This window comes from Anoplophora glabripennis, unplaced genomic scaffold, assembly GCF_000390285.2.
Source record: "Anoplophora glabripennis isolate ALB-LARVAE unplaced genomic scaffold, Agla_2.0 scaffold348, whole genome shotgun sequence".
Taxonomy (NCBI): domain Eukaryota; kingdom Metazoa; phylum Arthropoda; class Insecta; order Coleoptera; family Cerambycidae; genus Anoplophora; species Anoplophora glabripennis.
In genome coordinates this window covers 518,972-543,798 of record NW_019416574.1, presented here as the reverse complement: position 1 = coordinate 543,798, position 24,827 = coordinate 518,972, and the positions used below count along the sequence as shown (strand labels likewise).

The window sequence follows — 24,827 nt, the reverse complement described above, 5'->3', positions numbered from 1 at the left end:
AATAGTTAACATTTGTTTTTTGTGGTTGTAACGTTCAGCAGTTATTGTTTCAAATAATATTTGGCATTTGTTTTTTGTGGCTGTCACATCCAGCTGTTATTGTTAGTTAGTTAGTGCTACACACTTCCGCAATGCCGGCGATATTTACACATCAAGAATATGCCGATATGATTTTCATTTATGGATACTGCAACGGGAACGCTAGACGGGCCGTTGCTGAATACCAATACCGCTATCCTAACAGAAGAACCCCTCACAGAAGTGTATTTCAATCAATTTTTGTCACTTCCCGCGAAACCGGCATGTTTCCCAGTGCAAGAATCACATCGGAACGAGAAAATGGTCTTGATGTGCGTGTAGAAGAAGAGATTCTTGATGTTGCACAACGTAGTCCAGGTGTAAGTTCAAGGCGCATTGCAAGTCGCCTTCAAATTAATCAGACAGCAGTATGGACGACTCTTCGCAGGAATGGGCTGCACCCTTTCCATATTCAGCGGGTCCAAAATCTTCAGAATGGTGACTATGCCCTAAGGTTGCAATTTTGCAATTGGGTAAATCAAAATCCTAGGCTATACCGTTACATTTTGTTTACGGATGAAGCCCAATTCACACGCGATGGAATTAACAATCATCATAATGAACATCGATGGTCAGATGAAAATCCCCATGCCACGGTTGAAAGTAACTTTCAGCATCGGTTTAGTATTAATGTATGGTGCGGAATGATCAACAATCAACTCTTGGGCCCGATTGTGTTAGATGGTCGTTTGACAGCGGACATTTATCTACAATTTTTGCAAAATCGTTTAACAGATCTACTGGATGATGTACCTTTAGATATACGACAAAATATGTACTTCCAGCATGACGGGGCCCCTGCCCATTTTAGTAATATTGTACGAAATTACTTAGATAACCACTTTCCTCGCCGCTGGATCGGCCGAGGAGGTCCACAAAATTGGCCTCCGAGGTCTCCGGACCTCACTCCTCTCGATTACTGTCTATGGGGGTGGCTAAAATCTTTAGTTTATGCTACAAAAGTTCAAACAAGAGAGGAATTATTAGACCGCATCGTCAATTCTGCCGCTGTTATAAGAAATGACCAAAGAGCACTCCAAAGAGCCACACGTGCGTTCCAAAAGCGAGCTAGTAAATGCATCGAAGTTGGCGGTGGTATTTTTGAAAATATTCTACATTGAATTGTTTTTCTTCACTTGTATAGAATAGTACATTATAATAAATGATTTGTTTCGTCATTGAGGTGCTGCTTTTATTATATTTTTTTAAGTGATATCTCCGTAACGGTTAAGAATCGGACACATGTTTATATGACTTTTTTTGTTTATTTTGATCTCCTGAACACGTTCCTCGAGTATGGCCGTTTCCTCATCAATCACCCTGTACATATATTATTACATATTCGGAAAGCTTATGAAGAGAGATTTAAGTTAAAAAAAATCGCCAAGATTCGTTGAAAAACAACGGAGTTACAGACTGTTAAATATATTATTTTCAAGTGAATTTCCCTTATTAGTCCAGGGCATTTAGATCAAAATCGACCGGAATAGCGGAAATTTTTAGGTGAAGCAGATATCGAGATGCGGTTTTCTGCATTGTGATCAGGAAGGTCCCAGGAAAAAAGTCTATATCGTCTGGTTAAGCCATTTTCTGAAAAATGCCTTCTGGGCCGGAAAATGCATTTTCCAATTGCACCATTACTTGCACCATTATAGGAACGACTGGAAACTCGGAAAAATCGCTCGGAAATCGTTACTCGGAGGTTTTCGGGGCTGCCGAACTCGATTCTGGCATTAGAATTACCCGGGGGTGCACGGGGGTGGCTCTGTGGGGGTGCGCGAGGGGTGAATTGGAGGAGAAATGGCAGTGTGCATGAAAATCGCTCCAAACTCGTTACTCGGGGGTTTTTGGGGATGCCGAACTCAATTCTGGCATTAGAATTACCCGGGGGTATGAATAATAAAAATTTTGATTGAATATTAAATAAATAAATATTACACATATTATTAAAACAATTGCTTTGGAAGTCTTTTGTGCCTCGAAACTGGATTTGAAAAAGGCGCCAAAGCTATAAAGAGAGTAGAGTATCGTTACTACGGGGACCGGCGCGAACAGAAATATTCTGTATCGACTGAAGAGAAAAAATATGGGTCCAGTTCCAGCGCGCAGTCGGCGTCTGTGTTGCATCAGTATTACATCTGTCGTTTAGGACCACGTTGCTTTTTCGTTGTATGTAAATACATTGCTACAGTAATCAAGTTTCTTGGATTTTGGACCTTTTTTGGTGTTTGAGTGAATTGCATTCGGCATCCCCGAAACCCCCCGAGTAACGAGTTTGGAGCGCTTCCCATGGACTATGCAATTTCCCCCCCAGAGTGACCCCCCTGATACCGCCGCAGAGCCGCCCCCGAGCGCCTCCGGGTAATTCCAATGCTAGAATTGAATTCGGCATCCCCAAAAACCCCCGAGTAACGAGTTTGGAGCGATTTTCATGCACGCTGCCATTTCTCCTCCAATTCACCCCCCGCGCACCCCCACAGAGCCACCCCCGTGCACCCCCGGGTAATTCTAATGCCAGAATCGAGTTCGGCAGCCCCGAAAACCTCCGAGTAACGATTTCCGAGCGATTTTTCCGAGTTTCCTGTCGTTCCTATAATGGTGCAATTGGAAAATGCATTTTCCGGCACAGAAAGCATTTTTCAAAAAATGGCTTAACCAGACGATATAGACTTTTTTCCTGGGACCTTCCTGAACACAATGCAGAAAACCGCAACTCGATATCTGCTTCACCTAAAAATTTCCGCTATTTTTCCTAACTTCCCTGGACTATATTTAACGGCAGGACTATGAATATTATCGTTATTTTCTTCGGACTCGCTGTCGTTCGCTTCCCCCACCCTTCCGCCGCGCCACAGCTCGCCGAAAATTAAGCGACCCACTGACTTTTGACAGTGTTTCTTATGCACTTAATATACTTCCAAAAATAAAATATTTTTACCTGGGAAAGTACACGGGTTGCCGGTTATGACAGTATTTTTTTTTCCGCTACCAACCTAATTTGTTTAACAATCGGCCGTCCACTTTGACAGTCTGTAACTCCGTTGTATAACATTGTCTATGAGTAAATAGGCGTCTCACGGCCTAATTAGTGAGACTTGTACATGTTGGACTATATCAATGTCCGATATGTCAAAATATATTAGGTACAACTAAATTTAAATCCTTACATAATTGAAAAAAATGCAGAAATGCCCGAAATAAGTCTAACAATTACAAAATGTTTTATTTTCTTAATAAAAAACCTTCTTTTCGTTTTTTAATATCATCTCACTTGTTGTTAGACATGGACCCAACAAACCCTAATGACTAAGCTCGACAGGAAACGTTCTATCCAAATATGTAAAAATATACATTTAGATTAACAAAGTCAACATCCGCGGCCATTTTGTTTGGACTTCATTTGTTTTTCTACTACAATTTTCGAAAACTTCATAAAAATTCGTGCAACTTTTGTATTTCACATTTTCTTTTAACTCTTAAAACAAAAAAGCTAATGGGGGGGGTCAAAATATAGTGAATCACCCTGTATATATACATGATGGGTACAGCTAAAATGTGTTATTTCAAAGAAAAGTCTATTTCAATTTGCCTGCAATTATTCGAGTCGAGTATTTGGGAGTATTATACTAGAGTCTAATTGTAAGATTCGATCGACTTACCTGTAAGGAAGATCAATCTCAATTATTTGAGCATCGTAGTTCTTCTATGATTCATGTTGGTAGATCTCACTTACACATGACGCGCGCACAGGTTTAAAGGAAAAAAGTGTTTCGTAACAGTCCGTTACTAGTTATTGATAGCCAGCCAGTTCATTTTGTGACCGAACCAATCGCGCTGTGGGTAAAAAAAGAGTGGCGGGTGGGTCCCACCATAGAAGAACTACGATGCTCAAATAATTGAGATTGATCTTCCTTACAGGTAAGTCGATCGAATCTTACAATTATTTTTCGCATCTCCGTTCTTCTATGATTCATGTTGGTAGATGTTTAGAGTAAATAATTAGCGCGTTTAAGTGCAGTCAAAAAAGTTTCTAAATTATGCGCTATTTTATAGTTTTATGAAAAAAGCTTCTCAAGTAAAATAAAAAGTACTTATATTTTATCAAATTATGACAATCAGAAGAATTAGTGGCTTCTTCTGCTTACTGTTTTCATATTTGATCTAAATTAGTTTTTAAAACAAACTTTTTTTTTTAGTTTTCCTTTATTATTGACCATATATTACTTATTATGTATCACACATTATATATTACATATTATATATCAAATACTGTATACTGTATACTGTATACCATACACCATATACCACATTCTATATATCATATAGACTATACTATATATCATATATTATATATGTACATATATACAGGTATACACGTACATACATATGTACACACATATTTTGTTATGCCTAGGTCAACATTTTCGTTTCGAAGAACAATGTTGTAATAATGCACAATTCTGGTTCATTTTATAATAAAGAAAATATTAGAAAAATACTGTTTTTTACTATAAGGTTCGACAAAAGATCTCTTTCTCTTTCAGTTATCAATTTGATTTGAAACTGTTATATTTTCCAAATTGTTTATACTCCATTTGCTTACGCAAAAGTAAGAAGTGAAAACGAGTTTAGGTTTTATATCTTTTTACAAATTTACTTTCAAAAATTATATTTTTCACAAAAGAAGTAGAACCAGGTTAGGATTTTAAGTCACGGAATACTTGCTGTAGGTTTTCGCAATAACCTTAATTTATAGGATACTTTTAGTAATTATTAAGGGCGGAATAAGAATCTTGCTTTTCAAACAAAGTATAATAATGTTTTAAATTCTTTTCTATCACGCGAGCCCGCTATGGGACCTAGAGTGTAGGGACTGTAGGGGGTTAGGTGCACGGGAAAGTGCTAGATAGTACAACAGCGTGATGTTATTTTCATAGCGCAACGCTAGAGCGCTAGAGCGTTGCGCTATGAAAATAACATCACGCTGTTGTACTATCTAGCACTTTCCGTGCATCTAACCCCCTATGCTATAGGTCCCATAACGACTCGCACTTGTGATAGAAAATAGTATGTGCAACTCGTTCGGAAAAGTTGCCATAGCGCCACTTAGGCGCTTTCCGCACTCGCTTCGCTCGTGCGTCAACTGCGTCCGCGTGGCGGTATTGACAACTTTTCCCCACTCGTTACACAATGTACTATTATGTAAGTACCTACAACAATCCTATATTTATATTTGGTAGCAAGCATAATGTCTTTTTTTTTCTATTTCTACATCTACCTAAAATTTTGGTAATATCGATGCTTTATTGTGGTCTCCAAATGGGAGTAGTAAACCAAAGTAATTCATAAAGAAAAATAAATATGTGTATACATTCTTTTTTTTTTGTTTTGTTTATGGAACATTATAAATCGTCGCTTCTTTACCTACTTGGTAATGTGGAGGTACTTATAGCTTTTTAGGTTTTGACTGAGGACTGGCGTAAAGTACAGATTATACAGACACGAGGATTATATATACTCGTACATTCTTTGATACTATGAATGCTTAATGGTGATAAATAAAAAATTCCTGGGGATAGAATTTTAATCACCTCAGGACATCAGAAAGATTATAGCCATTAGTCTGTACTAACCCTAGACCTACTAAACTTTGCTACTAACAGCATGCACAATGCATCACAAGACCTGAGGGAAGCAGATTGCAGCACCGCTTTTTTCTTAATAATGGTGACTGCGCATGCTCAGGTACTCATGACATAAAGAGGATGCAATATTTACCTTTTTTTTATATAAATATTATACACAGTACAGGCCCTCTGGAAAGTTGATTACCACATACTTTATAACTCCTGAGGAGCTTCGTTTTGACGAGTCTACCACATTTTTCCTCTGCGACTTTTCTCGATTCCTCCGCTTTTCAACTCGGAAAAGTCCAAAAACATGGCAATTTCTTGGGGTCTTGAAAAGTCAAGACCACATCTTTTATTTTTAGCTTAAGTAACTGGAAATTTTGTTGCAAATGCCGATTTAAATTTGTCCGACAGAAATTCCTCCGACATTGACGTGTCTACCGGTCGAAACATGCCAAAATAACAGGGTATTGAAAATCAATTACCACATAGGTAATTATTAGTAAAATTAATTGTAAATTATTAATTCAGTCAAAAAGTATTGTTGTCCGACAAATTTCAAGCCGCGTTTTTTCAGTCCGACAGCTGGAAATCGGAATTTTCATGGGGTACGATAAATCGATTACCACATGTGGGACAAAACTAACACACGATAGAAAAGTGTTTTTTATAAGCAAAAATTGTAATGTCCGACAAAAAATGATGAAAAAAATTTCGTAAAAAATGTACACATGTATTTATAATTTCTATTAAGGTATTTTCATGTATTAAGCAAAATTCCATATAAATATACAATACAGGGTGTTTCAGAAAGACGTCCCGTAAATACAGGGGGTGAGGACGACAAAAAATAAGAAGTTTTTGTCATATGAACTATATGTCTATCTCCTCTTCTCAAAGCTCAAGCTTACTTTGAGAAAAGTCACTTATTTTATAGTGTAATATTGTACGGGTTTAATTAAAAGCCTTTTTTCTCGAAAACCGTCTACATTATAATGTACTTCCTATAGGAAGTTCTAACAAGAGTACATTATTTTTAGAAAATAAAATTGTACAATAGAAATTGGAGCCCGACTGGTAAAAAATCTAACCTTAAAAAAAATATAACTTAAATTGTAATAAGAATGTAGCATAACTAGCGCCCTCTATGAAATATACCAAAAATAATTAGACTAGCGTATTTGGCACCCTTAAAAACCTCGGACTACCAAATGTCATAAAAATATTTCGCACCATTTGGAAATTTTCATAAAAATGTTATTTAAAAAATTTTATTTTGTCTCTCTGTATCTCGAAAACAAGAGGAGATAGACATAGAGTTCATAAGACAAAAAGTTCTCATTTTTTGTCATACTATCACCCCCTTTATTTCCTCCCCCGGTCCCCGGACCTCCCGGTCTTTCTGAAATACCCTGTATATATTTTTCGTTTTATTCTTGTAAATTCTGTAATTTCAAATCTCTATATGCTCAATTTATCCAAACAAATATCGAAAAAAGAATTAAACTATTTAAAAAAAGTATGTATGGTGTAAAAAAAATATGCACAAAAGTTTTTGGATTTTCTTTTAGAAAAATAGGAAAATTTTTGTAAAGAAAAATAACAAACGCGAATGAAAACTTGAAAGAGAAAAAAGGATTTTTATATCAAGTATAATATTAATTTATTTAGAAATAATGCATTATGCACTAAGATAGTATTAATCGCCTCAAAAATAACTTCATTTGTTTATAACTTTTAAATTTTTAAGCATAAAATAAGCAATATTATAATTATTTATTTGAAACAAATAATAATTTACATAATAATAATTAATAACCATTTATAAATATGAAATTTTTGGAGTGAAAAAATTAAATTTCATCACGTTTATTGATTTATTGATTTTTTAATAATTTGCGGACATTAAATCGTCGGACACTTATATCACTATTTTGTACAGTAAATTTAAAAGTGGAAAAAATGAAAATTAGATATGTGGTAATCGATTTTTCATACCCCGTGAAAATTCCGATTTCCAGCTGTCGGACTGAAAAAACGCGGCTTGAAATTTGTCGGACAACAATACTTTTTGACTGAATTAATTATTTACAATTAATTTTACTAAAAATTACCTATGTGGTAATTGATTTTCAATACCCTGTTATTTTGGCATGTTTCGACCGGTAGACACGTCAATGTCGGAGGAATTTCTGTCGGACAAATTTAAATCGGCATTTGCAACAAAATTTCCAGTTACTTAAGCTAAAAATAAAAGATGTGGTCTTGAGTTTTCAAGACCCCGGGAAATTGCCATGTTTTTGGACTTTTCCGAGTGGAAAAGCGGAGGAATCGAGAAAAGTCGCAGAGGAAAAATGTGGTAGACTCGTCAAAACGAAGCTCCTCAGGAGTTATAAAGTATGTGGTAATCAACTTTCCAGAGGGCCTGTACTGTGGACTAGAAGCAATAGGTTTACATTTTCAAGCTAATTTAGATAAAGTACCATTGGGAAATAAAAGAACTGTAGCTATTTGAAACGTTTTGAATTTTGTCTTGATATTTTGTTTCGGAAACATCAGTAACTATTAGTATGCCCGAAATTTTTACTTTGGACTTTAATTCAAATTCAAGTCAATGTATATTGTATAGTCCGCGACATAATAGCTATAAGACACATATAAATGTAGTTATCTATTTCGTGATACTTGTTATATAAGTGTGATATTATCATTGATTTGTGAAAGCCAAATTTTTCTTTGATTCATAGCCCATAAGAACATAACTATAAAGTTGCAGTCTGTTGAATAAACATTCTTAAAGGAAGTCGTGTTTTACAACTTTGTCTCTGAATTGCATTGGTATATGGCTACTAATTGAATACCTCTACCAAGTAAGATGCAGTTGTCAGTTTTTGCTATATTCATTTTACTAATTGGTTCAATATGTCCATGACAAATTAGTTTAAGACATTAATTTTCAGCCAAAGGAAGCAACTAAATGTCTGAATTTATATTTTAAACTTCCTAAACATCATTTTGATGTTGTCTGTCGTTGATGTAGTTTTTAGATAGGATTATTTCGATATTTCTTGTACTAATATAATTTGTGTATTATACCTTCAAATGGCATATAGTTCATCTTAACAGATGCAAACTTTTTGATTTGTTTGGCCACAATCAACAAAATTCCATACTTGGTGAATTATATATTTATATATACAGGCATATACCTAGATATACACTGTTAATAAATCGGTCTGAGTGAAATCCATTGAGTGAAATTATTGAGCACATTTTCACTCAATACTGGGCACCTTAACAACTACACATTTTTGATAATATTTGAACCGATAGTTTCACTCATAAAATTTTAGTTGTATCTACTCATACTAATAGAGGAAAATTTCTCTCAATCGAGTGGATAGAAATTGATACATTATTGAGTGAAAATAGGTCAATGTTCCTTACAGTGTATATTTTATTAACTTTTATAACTTGCGTACGCTTATAAGGTTGTAACTCTGGTTAATATTAATATTTTTATTCATGCTATCATGCTACTCTTCTTCTAACCTAATACTTCATTTAAGGTTTCGTTACGTAATTGCTTCCTAATACTTCATTGAAAGTTTCCTTATTATCATTTAATTTTGTCCTCTCCTCAATTGCTATCTTCTCATACACTGTCATAAATGAAACAGTAGGTATAAAAAACAAAACTTGATCGGTCTTTTTTTATACTTATAGAGAGACAGAGAGAAGTTGCTCAATTGAGTTCTATAATAACATGTCACTCTTATCTGTTGCATCATGTTTGATGATAGTGATTACCTAGTAATCGAATGTTTTTATATATATATATATATATATACAGGGTGTTCCAGATAGACCTTCAATTAGACGTTTCTGGAAAACTACCCGTACTGGAATTCTGAACATTTATGTACGGAGGTTTCTCCTAATGTTCTATCGATTGAAAATATTGGCGTCGTCGTGGAATTTCCGGTTCTACCGGAAGTAGACGTCAACTCGCTTATTTCAAATGGAATGTACTATTTTTTATTTAATATTTGGATTCTACATTGAATTTTAAGGTAAGTTTCATAACCTTACTTTATCCTTAAACTCAATCGTTTTTGAAATATTTTGACTTTTTCAAAATTTTTGAAAAAAACATACCTACACTTAATCGGTTCTATCTCCTCCAATTTTTAAGATAGGAAGCTGAAATTTTAGATGGTCAATACCAAAACGTGTCCAAATATCTGGAATATTCGAAAGTTGGTGCATGTTACACAGGGCGTCTAAAAAACACGGACCAATTGTGTCAAATTGAAAGTTTAATAACTCGCTTATTTTAAATAGAACACCCTGTGTTTTATAATGCCAGTAGATGCACCTGTTAATTCTCTTTCCATTGGTATAAGCATTCCCTATACCTAAATCCCACCGATTTTGAGATATTTGAACATAAGTACAGAGACGAATATAATCCGACAGTTAGCTGTAGGTTGGCTGTGGAAAAACATTTAAATGTCACCAAGTGTCATTACTTATTTAGCAGATTTGCTGTCATTGCTGTAAAGCGAGTTTGTCGATTTTCCAAGTGTTTTCAATAACAATGTCACACTCTGGGTACACACACGACGACTACACGTCGGGGTAAATCGTCAGGTTTCAAATGGTGTATTAATATAAATGAAAATGGCTTCCATTTATGCTTCTTCAGAATTCTGCGAATAGTTCCTATTGATATATGTGAATTTATTATGCATCTCTAATTGACACCTGTGGATAAGCGGTGAAAAATATAAATACATTTACTTCATATTCTTCGTTGTCCACTGATGTCTTACTTTTATCATGTTATTTAATAGTCTTCTGACCATATCATGACTTGGTCTGTGCTTATTTGGATATCTTTCTGCAAACGGGCGACATGTTCTACTAACAATTCTATTACACTCCCCGTAAATGATAATTAAATTTAAAAAGTCGTCGTCTGTGTACCCAGAGTGTGCCATTGTTTGTTTGTTGCTTTACAGCAATGACAGCAAATCTGCTAAATAAGTAATGACACTTGGTGACATTTAAATGTTTTTCCACAGCCAACCTACAGCTAACTGTCGGATTATATTCGTCTCTGTACTCATGTTCAAATATCTCAAAATCGGTGGGATTTAGGTATAGGGAATGCTTATACCAATGGAAAGAGAATTAACAGGTGCATCTAATGGCATTATAAAACACATGGTGTTCTGTTTAAAATAAGCGAGTTATTAAACTTTCAATTTGACACAATTGGTCCGAGTATTTTAGACGCCCATAACATGCACCAACTTTCGAATATTCCAGATATTTGAACACGTTTTGGTATTGACCATCTAAAATTTCAGCTTCCTATCTTAAAAATTGGAGATAGAACCGATTAAGTGTAGGTATGTTTTTAAAAAATTTTGAAAAAGTCAAAATATTTCAAAAACGATTGAGTTTAAGGATAAAGTAAGGTTATGAAACTTACCTTAAAATTAAATAAAAAATAGTACATGCCATTTGAAATAAGCGAGTTGACGTTCCACGACGCCAATATTTTCAATCGATAGAACATTAGGAGAAACCTCCGTACATAAATGTTCAGAATTCGAGTACGCGTAGTTTTCCAGAAACGTCTAATTGAAGGTCTATCTGGAACACCCTGTATATATACACATACGTACATGTATGTACACACCTATATCTATATAGATTATTTTAATCAAATAAAATATATAAGGTGTTATTAGCAAAATTGCGTGTATAATTCGCATTAAGTTTCATTGTAGAATAGTACCTACTGAGTAACAAAACAATGCACTCATTTTTAGATTTCATGTACTCTATTTTCAATAATTTTATTTTATCTACATCAAAGACTCCTTTTACCAGTAAACTCTTCTTCACATCGCTCTTCTTATCCATACTGCTAACAATTTTCCGCCCATCCCCCTTTGTTTTTTGGTATACTTTCTTAATTTTATTACTCGCCTTTTACATTGTTTAATATGACGTAACTATCTCCAGGAACTCATACTAAATACGACATTAATTTGTTGAGCACCTAATTCACTCTCATCTGTAAAAAGATGTAAATTTCTGTTTGAATTGAAAGGGAGTGGTGAGTATTAGTATACTTATACTAACTCACTATTTTGAGTAAGACCCCGTAGGAGTAAGAATGGGTTAACATTACAAAAAAATTTAATTATATTTGTACATAAGTACAATTATTTTTTAGGAACACTGTACAATCACTACTTCTGAAAAAAATGTAGCTTTAAGCAGATTATTTAAATTTTGCTATGTAAGCAAGGCAAAATTATAATAGGAAGCCTTTAGAACGAAAAATCCACTTGCGTCTATACCATGGTATGCAGAGGGTAAAAATAGCAGTACAATTACACCCAAATGTCTAAGACAAGTTATGGGTGACATGGTTAAAATAACTACTAAATGCTTAGAGATAGATAGATAGATAGATAGACTTTGCATGTAAAAAGAGTGAAAACCACACTTTACATGTTTCATGAAATGCAGACAAAAAGCCAATACGACTAGACCCTATTTAGTCGAATTAAAGCAATCGTATAGTGCCCCAAAATATTCTGCAAACAAATTGTCCGTGGTCAAAACACCTGCAATTTGGCTAGCTGGACTTTTCATTTTATCGGAGTGAAAAACCCATTCTCTAGATGTTCCATGGACTGTGGGTAAAAAAGCCAAAACGGCTAAGCCGTTTTAAGACAGACAATCCACTTAAGGTGGAATTTGCATTTCAATTAGTTTTAAACACTCTGCTCTGCGTGTACCATAGTATACGAGCTAGTATTATCAAGTCAAGGGCGGCTAACAGAAAAATTTTAATGAAATACCTGCTCATCTTCTGATATGGATAATTAATATAATATTTCCCTTATGTGTGATTTATCTCGGATTCGTGGAAATTCTTTTCTTTTTCACAAATACAAATACACTACACAAGGCACAATGATACACAAAACAGATAGAACCTGCACGTGTGGCACAAATAAATGAACTGGTTGGCTATCAATAAGTAGTAACGGACTGTTACGAAACACTTTTTTCCTTTAAACCTGTGCGGGCGTCATGTATAAGTGAGACCTACCAACATGAATCATAGAAGAACGGAGATGCGAAAAATAATTAAACGTTTTTTACAATTTAGAACAATTTGCATTCAAAAGTTAATGCCTATTGAGATACACTCTGTCCCGGATGGACCTAACTGTACTTGAATTTTCCTTATTTCGCATTTTAAGGGAAAAAGTCATTCTTCATAAAATGTTTTGCTTATCGTGAAAAGTCATTTAGCCATACTCAGACTTTCAAAACAATATATAGGCTGGTTAGCAAATAAGGAAACATGAATTTGTGCCAAGAGTAAAGTATTAGTTTTTTGAGAGGAATTTAAAAATGTTACTAGTTGGTTCTAACGTTAATAGTAGTCCAGATATTAAATTTGAAGGTCGTATCTCAAAGTTGATATTTTTGCGAAAATTATGATTAAAATAATTTTATGAATTCAACAAAAGCGCATAATTTATTTAATAATAAAACTATTCTATGTGTTGTATTCATAAGGACATACATCGATATTTATTTATAAAAAGTCAAGTGCTTGTCAGTGAACTTTTTAATAATGTTGAACAACAAATCTATTTAGTTAAATGTTACGGTATATGTGAAATATCGTACAAATATGTAATTGAACTTTTCTGTAGAAAAAAAATACCCCGAGGTGTACGTTTCAGTGAAGTGTTCGAGAGTTGATTTTAAAGTTCGATAACACTTGAGACGGATTCATGATGGAAATGATGCTGCTACATTGCTTGCAATTGATTCGGTAAGAAATATACCCAAGAAATTATTAAGAAAAATGTCATTAGATTTAAATATTAGTAAAAGCTATTTGCAGAGAATTTTGAAAGATAATAAAATACATACCAGTAAGATTACATAAGCTGGAAGAAGGGGATGACGCCTTTCGTTTAGAATTTTGTATGTTAATTGGGGGAACAAATTATGTTAGATACATTTTTCTACGGAAGGATTTTATTTTCCGACGAGTCAACATTTACTACGAGTTGTTAGTTATTAAAATTATAGGCACCAGTTGGAAGATAATCCAAATTTCCATGTTATAAATAAAAGTCAACGATATAAGAAAGTAAACGTTTGGTGTGCGATACGTTATAAAAAAATTATTGGACCAGTTACATAGAGATGTTGGAAAACATTTTGAATGTTTGCTCTGGATGATATAAACGACCCTGCACAAAACCAACGGAAAAATACTTTTCGTCAAATTGCTTGAAATTGTGGGATCAAGTAGGTGATATGATGTAGATCAAAAGTCCCCATGGGCCCGACCACCGCCTATACACGGTTTCGGAGATACGTGATCTTTAAGTCACTCAATATAGCCAAATCTGCACTTAGCGTTACCCAGGATTAACGCCGTGGATGTGGCAGATACTTGACCCCATGTGTGTGTGTACGTGTATGTGAGTGTGTGTGTAAATGTGTATATATGTGTGTACGTGACCGTATGCGTGCGAAAGTACGCACGTCTTCGCTTGAGTATAATCAAAAATCGACGTACTCAGCGATCCTCACTCTCAACGAAGATGAACTGGTTCTCCGAGAATTATTAGGAATACTTCCATCAACAATTACCATCAAGAGGATTTAGTATCTCAATGTTTTGAATTTGATTATTCATCCTAAAATCGAGTATACTCATTAGAACTCGGGGTGAAGGATATTTAACATTATCTTCATGTCTTGCATACCCTAAGTGTGATATAGTAGCCGATACCTGGGCGCATTTTCCTAAAGTTTTTGCTTCTTGTTTACAGGTATAGAAGTAACCAAGAATGGGTTCATCTTCATTCTCAGGTTCAGGATGATTTACATTTACTCTTCATTAAATGAGATCCATAATTGATGAACCGTGGCACATCTGAATCGAAAAAACAGCCAAATGAAACTAATGAAACCTGGTTCATTTGTATTTTGATCCAAGTAAAAAATGCGTTCCTTATCTTCTTCCTCATCATGATCAATTCTGCCAGCTGTTAATTCAACCTATGGTGCTCTTCGGCGCACAAGGTTCTTTATTTTTACTCTTGCCTGAGCAACATTAACTTCTTGTACTTGAATCAGCATTCTGTCAGCTAGATTTTCATCTGTGCTTGCCATTGTGATGATTCTGATGTATCTATTTATTTATTATAGCTCCGGCAATTCGAAGAAAATCACTCAAATTCGGGATATAAGTAAGAAAAAAACTTGAATATTCTTTGGAGATGTCCGTTTCGAACCTCTACTATACGTCTTATTTTGGTTATTAGTCTTGACTGATTTGCCTCTTCAGTTGAGAATTGAGTCTGATTTGGCTGTAGTAGTGGTGTCATTTTCGTATTCAAACCAATTCTCTGGAAGGTAGGAATAGCATCTCGATATCCACGATCTACAATACATATAACTTGTAGTCGAAAACAGTTTCGCATTCCATTAACATCTGGCATTGTTGTTAGCAGAGTTTGAAAAATAAAGACCATGAATTAAATGTAATATATAGCCATCAGGAGTAACTATCATTGAAGGCTTCACCTTTGTTGACACAGTGTGATGTGGTGTAGGATTATACAAACGATTCGCAAATGGAGTCATGTGTCTTTCTATATAATCTTCTCAGGCAATAACCTCAAATCCAATGTTCTCGGGGGCGAAATGCATCATCGAGGATTGTTTACTTGAATATTGAAACATTACACTTAACACACACACACACACACACACATGGGGTCAAGCATCTGCCGCGTCCACGCCGTTGACTCTGTGTAACGCTAAGTGCAGATTTGGCTATATTGAGTGACTTTCAGCTCACGTATCTCCGAAACCGTGCATAGGATGTGGCCAGACCCATGGGGACTTTTGATCCTCATCATATTACCTACTTGATCCCACAGTTTCAATCAATGTGACGAAAAGTCTTTTTCCATTGGTTTTGTGCGGGGTTCTTTACAGAACAGAAGAAACTGTATTTTCAACATGACGGTTTTCCTTCACACAGTGCAATTATTGAAACTGGTTAGATCAGCATTTCCAAAATAAATGGATAGGATAGTTTGGTCCTATAAGATGGCCCGCACCCTCCCTAGATATAAATCCTCTTGATTTCTTTTTATGGAGATATTTGAAGTTTATGCCCAGGATTAATAAGATAATTTAATCATTTTAATGAAGAAAATATCAGAAGCAATAGCCGACATAAACGAGGATACAATTCACTTAGTTTATATAAAAAAAAAGAAAAATGTATACCAGTAGGAGGACAACACATATAATAGGTTTGTTATCATTTTGTTCAATAAATTATGCGTTTTAATCATAATTTTCGCAAAAATATCAACTTTGAGATACGATACGATACGTTCAAATTTCATATCTGGACTAGGTACTATTAACATTAAAAACAATTTCTTTCAGTAACATTTTTAAATTCCTCAAAAAACTAATATTTTACTCTTGGCACAAATTCACATTTCCTTATTTGCTAACCACCCTGTATGTTGTTTTGAAAGTCTGAGTATGGCTTAATGACTTTTCACGATAAGCAAAACATTTTATGAAGAATGACTTCTTCCCTTAAAATTTGAAATGAGGAAAATTACTAGTATAGTTAGGTCCATCCGGGGACACACTGTATACTCCTTTAATTGCACTTCTACGAACTATATCTGGATAGCTGTTGACTTTCTGATAAAGCCTGTGCCATAAATAATAGTCCTGTAGCCAGAGGTGTCCCCATTGCCTCCTTCATTTAGATGGAGTTACCCAAGTATTTTTTATGTATTTTGAGCTGCAGAACACGAATTTTTTGGGATGTCGATAAGTTTTTTATTAACAAAAAAATTGCGAAATACTGAACACTTAGTTTTTGGAAAATAAAAAGTACTTTCTTGTTATTTGACCCATTTTAAGAAGAAAATGTCTATTGCAATTTTTTTGTTAAACGCATAGTTTTCGAGATAAACGCCGTTAAAAACTCAAAAAATGCGATTTTTGCGATTTTCAATTGTTAATAACTTTTGATTGAATAGGTATTTTGTAATTCTGCCGACAGCGTTTGAAAGGTCATGTTAAATACTACAAATTATGAGTAATTGCAGTGTGAAAATTTGTTTTTTCCACTGTTATTTGAAGCTATAAACAAATAGCGATTGAGCGTTCAGAAGGGTGCGCCGCCATGTACGTAAGAGAGCGGTTGCCTTCATACAGGCGTTTAATACACTATCTTGACGCGTAATCTTCATTTCTAGACCAAAGAAACGATGAAAACTGAACGAAACATTTACGATTTAATGAAAATTTGCAATATTACAATAATTAAAATTATTATACAAAAATAATTTTTATACAAAAATAATTTTATGTACTTCTAAACTGTAAAAGTTTCAAATATTTTTATTCTTACAAGTATTTTTTTTTTCATACATGCACAGAAAGTGCAGCAAGATATTTGAATCGATTGCAATGCAGGCAGCTGGTAATTCTTCGGGAGGTGGTATTAAGATGTTTACCCTCTCTGGCAACAGTAGATCGTCTTTAATAAAAAATCCATATGAAGTTGGGTCTAATTCGTTCATATGTGAATTTAAAACATTCGTTTGAATATGAACAACGTAAAAAGCCCGTAAGATGTGAAGTCTAATCGAATCAGAAGTCGGTGGCAAATTTTCTATTATAGAATTTTTGTGTTTATAAATCCAAACCCTTAATTCATTAAATGATTTACAACTACAATCAACATTTCTTATAATGTTAACTAAGAACTCTTCAGCTTTTTTCACGCTATCTTTTATACTTATGTCGGAACAATCTGCAAAATAATTTCAAAATGAAGAAAGAAAAGTATTACAGTTATTTTGCCAAAAAGTCATATTTACCCTTAGCAAAATTTCGTAAATATTCCACAGGGTTTGATTTCAAAGCTCTCGTCTTTGTGCCTACTTTGCTTTATAAACGATAATAAAAAAGTTTATACTTACTTATATTAAAAGCGTAACATCGTATAATTTAGGTGTTTTTATAATTATTATTTTTTAAACTTGTATAATAATTTTAATTATTGTAATATTGCAAATTTTCATTAAATTGTTAATGTTTCGTTCAGTTTTCATCGTTTCTTTGGTCTAGAAATGAAGAGTACGCGTCAAGATCGTGTATTAAACGCCTGTAAGAAGGCAACCGCTCTCTTACATACATGGCGGCGTACCCTTCTGAACGCTCAATCGCTATTTGTTTATAGCTTCAAATAACAGTGGAAAAAAAAAATTAACACTGCAATTACTCATAATTTGTAGTATTTAACGTGAACTTTCAAACGCCGTCAGCAGAATTACAAAATACTTATTCAATCAAAAGTTATTAACAATTGAAAATCGCAAAAATCGCATTTTTCGAGTTTTTAACGGCGTTTATCTCGAAAACTATGCGTTTAACAAAAAAATTGCAAAAGACATTTTCTTCTTAAAATGGGTCAAGTAATAAGAATGTACTTTTTATTTTGCCAAAAACTAAGTGTTCAGTATTTTACAATTTTTTTTGATAATAAAAAACTTATCGACATCCGGGCAAACTTCTACCCAAAAAATTCGTGTTCTGCAGCTCAAAATACATAAGAAACACTTGGGTAACTCCATCTAAATCAGGGGTGTCCAACTTGCAAGGCCTCAAGGGCCAAAACTAAAACCTTTGATGTGGTTGCGGGCCATATAATAATTTTGTTAAAGTAATAACAAAATAACGTGAGGTATAAAAATAATTGAAACAAAAAAGGAGTATTATTTTATTGCTCAACAACTAAATTTTTTTAGATAAAATTTATCTAAAAAAATATAAATTTATACATAATTTTTTTCAAGAGCTAAGACAAACATTGCAATAATAATGAAAAGTTGTAAAAACAGTGTTAGAGAGACCATAAAATATAAATCTTTTTTCACAATGGCAGCATTTAAAGAAAATATAAGCTTTTCGTAAAACATTACGCGGGCCACAACTAATAGCATCGCGGGCCGGATGCGGCCCGCGGGCCGCCAGTTGGACAACCCTGATCTAAATGAAGGAGACAATTGGGACCCCTCTGGCTACAGGACTATAAAGTTTAATGAAGCTGTTTGTCATAAATGTGGAACACCATGTTTCATTTAACCTAGTCAACTTAAAATTACATAAATACATTGGATACAGTTGGATTGATTATTTTGGTAAATTTGCAAAAAATAGAAGTTTTAGGATTAGTAATGTAAATTACAGACAAATATTTTATATTAATAACTTTTGTAAGGAATATTTTATGTAAATTAAAAAAATTAACTGCAATACTGTCATCTAAAATCTGAACTAAATAATAACAGTAGCAACTAGTTATCAACTCACTTTCTCTGATTCGTCTTTAAGGACTTCTGAAGCAATCAAACTACTTGTTCTATGAGAAAACGCTAATATCGCCGATATATTCGGGGCATTTTTTGCATTCCTTTGGTATACGAGTATACTAAGTTCTTCTGATGATATTTTAAGAAATAATTCCTTATCAATCATTGTCAGTTGTTCTGCTAATACAGTAGAATCAAAGTCCCAAGCTGACCAGCTCATATCTATTTTTAAAATCCTTTTAATGTACTGAAGAGATGTTTCGTGAGGTTGTTTACTAGATCCTAATGGAAAAGAAAACGTATTTAATATATTGTTAGTGGTAATGTTTGATAATTCTGTATTTTTCATATTTTGCTTTCATCAATTTCCTAAAAGCTTTGAGAAAGCAACAGTTTCAAATTACATTTGGATTTTTAACAATGACAAAACTCAAACGGCACTATAGGTACATAAGTATTGGTTATAAAAAATGATGTGCCTAAATACGCAACAGAAGATTTTCTTGAAAGTTAAATAACTTTTCTTCCAGTTGCAACATTATGGTTTCATGAGAGAATTGCTTAAGTTTGAAATCATATTCAATTCATTTTGAGTAGGTAGGTAATAATAGCCGCCAGTTTTACTTCAAATTTCAATTACTTCAAAGGATCATGGATCACTTACGAATAGTTTTAGGAAAAAATCTTGTTTCTTTATTTGTTTGGACGAGATAATAAATAAGCCTTGAAAGAGAGACCCACGTCGCTGTTACGTCTTGATAAAATATATTTTTTTTCATAATGAAAAAAAAGGTGTAAAACTGCCTTTAAAGGGAACTTTGGTAGTTAATTGTTCCATATAATTCATCTAAAATTCTACACTATAAATAGATGCTATAAAAATATACTGATAATAATGATTAGGGGTTAACTTGTTTTACAAAATTTTGTAGACTTAATAAATATGTTGTAATGAGCCAGTTAACCCTTTCGCCACTAAAGGGCATATATGTCCCACGGCATTTTAGGTTTCAAAAATACGGTCGAAGTTTTTTTTGAAAATACGTTTTTTTGTATAACTATAATACTTTTATAGGCCCTCAGAACAAGTTTATTCAATATTATCTTTTTAGCATGCCACATTTTGAAGATATTGCCTGGGACATATATAACCCGCTAGTATTTTATGGTGGGATTTATATGTGCCAGTAGTATTGTGAAATGACGATTCAGGAAATCTTTTACTGGATGTTTTATTAGAATATAGAAAAATACAGTCAAAATAATAAGATTAATTATGGTAAGAAGCAAAGCATGAGTTGCACAAGGGAACTTCACAATAAGAGCAGACCACTGTCGTTCGTTTTTCTACTTTATTCTGAGCACAATTGCGACATCTTTTTCTAGTGCTTGTGACAATCGGTAAATGATCGCCAACGTTTATCAGATTTTTTGTAGATGCAACTGATCTGTTATACGAACGTTTTCTAACAATGTTTGCACTTGCACGACCTGTTGCAATCATGGTTTCAGCTAAATTTACCAAGAAATTAAGAAAAGGCAGTTTTGGATTATTACGCAACTCTTTACAAATAATCCAAGCATTCACAGCGGAAGTCAAAAGAAGCTTGTAAAAAACTTTTTTCCACCATTTCAGTGACTGCCTGTCAATATCGTATAACCCGGTGAACTGATCTGATAAGTCTACACCGCCCATATTGGCGTTATAAAATCCTATTGCTTCCGGGCACTCCACATTTATTTTGGATCCATCTATGGATCTTCGGGTTACCTCAATTTTTACATCTCTATGGCAGTTGCTAAGTACCAATACTTCTTTAGTGTCCTTCCAAAGAAATCCTATCGTCCCGTTATCATTATGCATGCTTTCAATTTCTCCCTTTCTCCTTTTTCTCTTTTCAAACTTAGGCATGTTCTTTCTTGACGCAATGCACGTTCCGACTGCTGGAAATGGCAACTGATCTAATAAATCTACAGAAGTGAAAAAGCGATCAAAACAAAAAGACACATTTGGCTCTCTGACTGTATCTGTAAGTTTTCTTACAACTCTTTCACCTAAAGTACCATCAAGGACTTCAGCTTCCTTCCCAGAGTAAATGTTAAAGTCGTAAACGTAACCAGACTTAGCATCACACCGTTGCCAAATTTTAATACCTCGTTTTATTGGCTTTAAAGGTAGGTATTGCTTGAGAGTCGATCTGCCTTTGAATTTGGTCATTGATTCGTCAATGGATTGGTGTGAAGATTCTGTTCTTATTTCAGCAAAAGTTTTTTTCAGACAGTTGATGACATCTTCAATGTAGTACAACTTGCTGCACTTGTCAGGTTTTTGGGTGAACTGAAGTAAAGTTTGCTAACTAACAATTGAAACCTGTCCCTTGAAATGGCTGATTTTATAGCATCATTTCCCAACGACTTATTAGAAGACCAATAATGATGCATTGCAGGGACCTTATTGTAGGCCATAGTTAGAAGGCAGTCTATCACAATTTTTATTTCATGAGCATCTGTTAGTATTTGCTTTTTTTTAGTGGTTTCTTCTAACATTTTCAAACGCTCGTTGGTACACTGCGCGATGTAGTGGAACAAACTGTTAGGAAATAATTTCATAAATATGTGTAGTTCAAATCAGCTAGAATAGAGCAGACTCTTTCTTCTGGAATGCTGAAACGGGGGACAAAGTTCTCATCAACTTTATTCCATCCAACTAAGTTAGGTTTTTTTTTGGTCGATGTTGCGGAAGTAGCGTCAATAACATCTGACTGTTCGATTTCATTCTCTGACGAGCTAGTTGTCTCCAAATTGCAATCGTGATTAGCAGATGAGTTTTTTGGCAGCAATTTATTTTTATATTTCTTCTGAATAATACGTTTTTTCTTAGGTATTATTTCAAAATCTGAGTCGCTATCTGACTTATGCTCAGACTCGATATATTCAGATCCACTATCTTCGAATGGATCCTGAATAGACTCAATATCGGATAGATTTCCTGCCAACACCTCTAATTCTTGGCGGGTCAAATACCTCCTAAAATTAAAATAAAAGTTGTGGTTTCTATACTACCGGGACACATATAACCCACTATAAAATACTGGTGGGACACATATGTCCCGGAACCCCCAAACAGAAAATATTGTGCAAATAAACTATGTGAATTTACAAAAATGTGTTAATTTCAACTTACCTTGCCATTATAACAACACTGTAACAAGATTGTTAAATTGTGGCACAATAATACGATAAGTACTGGCAATAACATGCACTATACGCAACGCGACGTACACCATAATAAATTTTGAGGTTAACTAAGACTGGTGTTAATAAGGTGGACTGTTGTGTACGCGAATATATACCTAGTACTAGCAGCACGGTTGGGACAGTTTGAATAGGGATTTATAATGCATTGGTATGCTTGCAGTGTTTTTTAAAATTTCCTTGGGACATATATAACCCAATAGTATTTTTAAAGCAGAAAAAATTATATTGTAGCCGTAGCGAAAGGGTTAAGTCTGATTTTTACTCTGCGGATTTTATCGTTATTTTTTAATAGATTATTTTACCCCGACGTTTGTTATTAACTTACAGGCTGTTTCAATTGAAACTTCCCACTGGGAAAATATCGGAATTAAAACCCAAAAAACACCTGAGACATGTCGATTTTCATTTCAAGAGGGATATGTGATGGCGTAAGTTTTGGTGTCTTGGAAGCTACCCCTTAGGCAGGGGCGTAAAATACCCTTAAACTTTAAATGACTCCCTATGTTGAGTGACACCTCATTTTTAAGCATTTTCAATTCTGCTCATGATGACATACGACTTTTTAAATTTTGATTTGGATATGAAAATAAAATAGTCTAAGATCCCGCTATATTACGACCTTCACCAAGCTGGTTAATGGATGAAAAGTATTTTATATCCAATTAAATATGTCAATAAATATATTGCAAATGGGTTGTCTAAAAAATTTCAGTCCAGAATATGATTAATTAACAATTAAAAAAATTTTTTTTAAACATTTCACTGGTTTGGTTAATAGACAAATTCCATACCAATCGAAAGTATAAAGCTCATAAAATATGCAAACGTTAGGTTGACTATTTTTTTCCCGTCACAACTCTTGGGTAGGCAGGTATAAACATTTAAATCGATACTAGTAACTTGCACAGGTCTGGTTAATGAATTAAAGTTAAATTAAAATAAAGATTATTTCATTATGAACACGGTTGTCGAGTTTTAAAAAGTGAAAATATTGCTGCGAGTGAATACGTGCGACAGAGAGGACACAACATTGCAGCTGTGTGTAGTTCGTCAATTGAAAGAAAAAGAGTGTGCATGCTATTTGTCCGTGAAAATGAAAAGGATAGCGATAGACTCGTAAATGCTGTGCAGTGCATCATTTTGGAGTAGATTGTAGTCAGAATTGAAAAAACGTGCTACTATTTATTGTTGTAAAAAAATGGCCAAAAAGTGCAGCCTGAGAACTGCGGTTGGTTCTTAGATGAATATTTAAAACCAGTAGGGTTCATTGGGGATCATAAACCTTTAAGGATAGAAGACATTGTCGAAACAACTGAAACAGAAAGCGATGACGAAGAATATTCAGAAGTTGGAGATCACAATTATATGTCCGATGACTCGGATTCTGAATAATTTGAAAAATTTAAAANTTAAAACCAGTAGGGTTCATTGGGGATCATAAACCTTTAAGGATAGAAGACATTGTCGAAACAACTGAAACAGAAAGCGATGACGAAGAATATTCAGAAGTTGGAGATCACAATTATATGTCCGATGACTCGGATTCTGAATAATTTGAAAAATTTAAAACTTTATTTTATTACAATAAAAAGATTTTTTTATTTTTGTTTTTATTTTGTCTGCTGATAGAAGTAAAATTTGCAAGATTAGTATTATATATGTATCACTATTACCTTTTTATTTACTAAAGATGTATATACTTTAATGTCACATAAAATATATACACACATATACAGAGTAGCCCATCGAAAACGTACCGCAAGGCATTACAGGATAGTAATGAACTTTTCGGCAAAATCCAAAAACAGGTAAAGTTTGCTTCTGAGGGGAACAACTTTTGGCGCAAAAAGCATAGCAAAATCTTCAACCCCCTAAGTGGGGGTGCCATCCCCCAAATTTTTTTAAATGGGAATGGGGGTCAAGTGGGGGTCATTAGAAAGGGCTTTTAATTCTCTATACATCGATTCTTACTTTTTGAAAATCGATCCATTATTTTAGAAAATATGCAGCTTTGAAAATACGAACAATATTTTTGACGAGAAATGCGAAAATAGATTTAATTTTACTTCAAAACTTACGGTATTAGTCAAGTAAATGCTGAAAATGTTGTCCGCCAACTTGCATACAATGATACAGGTTGTCTTCAAACCGTTGTCGAACATTCTGGAGCACTTGCGGTGTTACTTCGCGACATACATTAATGATTCGTCCTCGCAGATCTTCCAAGGTATCAGGTGGAGTGCTGTAAACTTTGCTTTTAATGTGCCCCCAGAGAAAGAAATCTAAAGGATTTAAGTCGGGTGACCGAGGGGGCCACTCAATTGCACCTCTTCGTCCTATCCAGCGTCCTGGAAACGTCTCATTTAGGTAATTGCGC

General features: G+C 34.2%; 1 protein-coding gene across 1 annotated transcript in view; it reads right to left on the bottom strand.

The window, feature by feature from the left end:
* LOC111691728 (ras guanine nucleotide exchange factor M-like) overlaps positions 1-24,827 on the bottom strand; it is a gene marked incomplete at its 3' end in the record, with an annotated part of 55,072 nt that overhangs the window by 4,894 nt on the left and 25,351 nt on the right. The window contains exon 4 of the mRNA XM_023454987.1: positions 19,194-19,474. Within this exon, the coding sequence (XP_023310755.1) occupies positions 19,194-19,474 (281 nt within the window). The remainder of the gene's footprint in view (positions 1-19,193; positions 19,475-24,827) is intronic.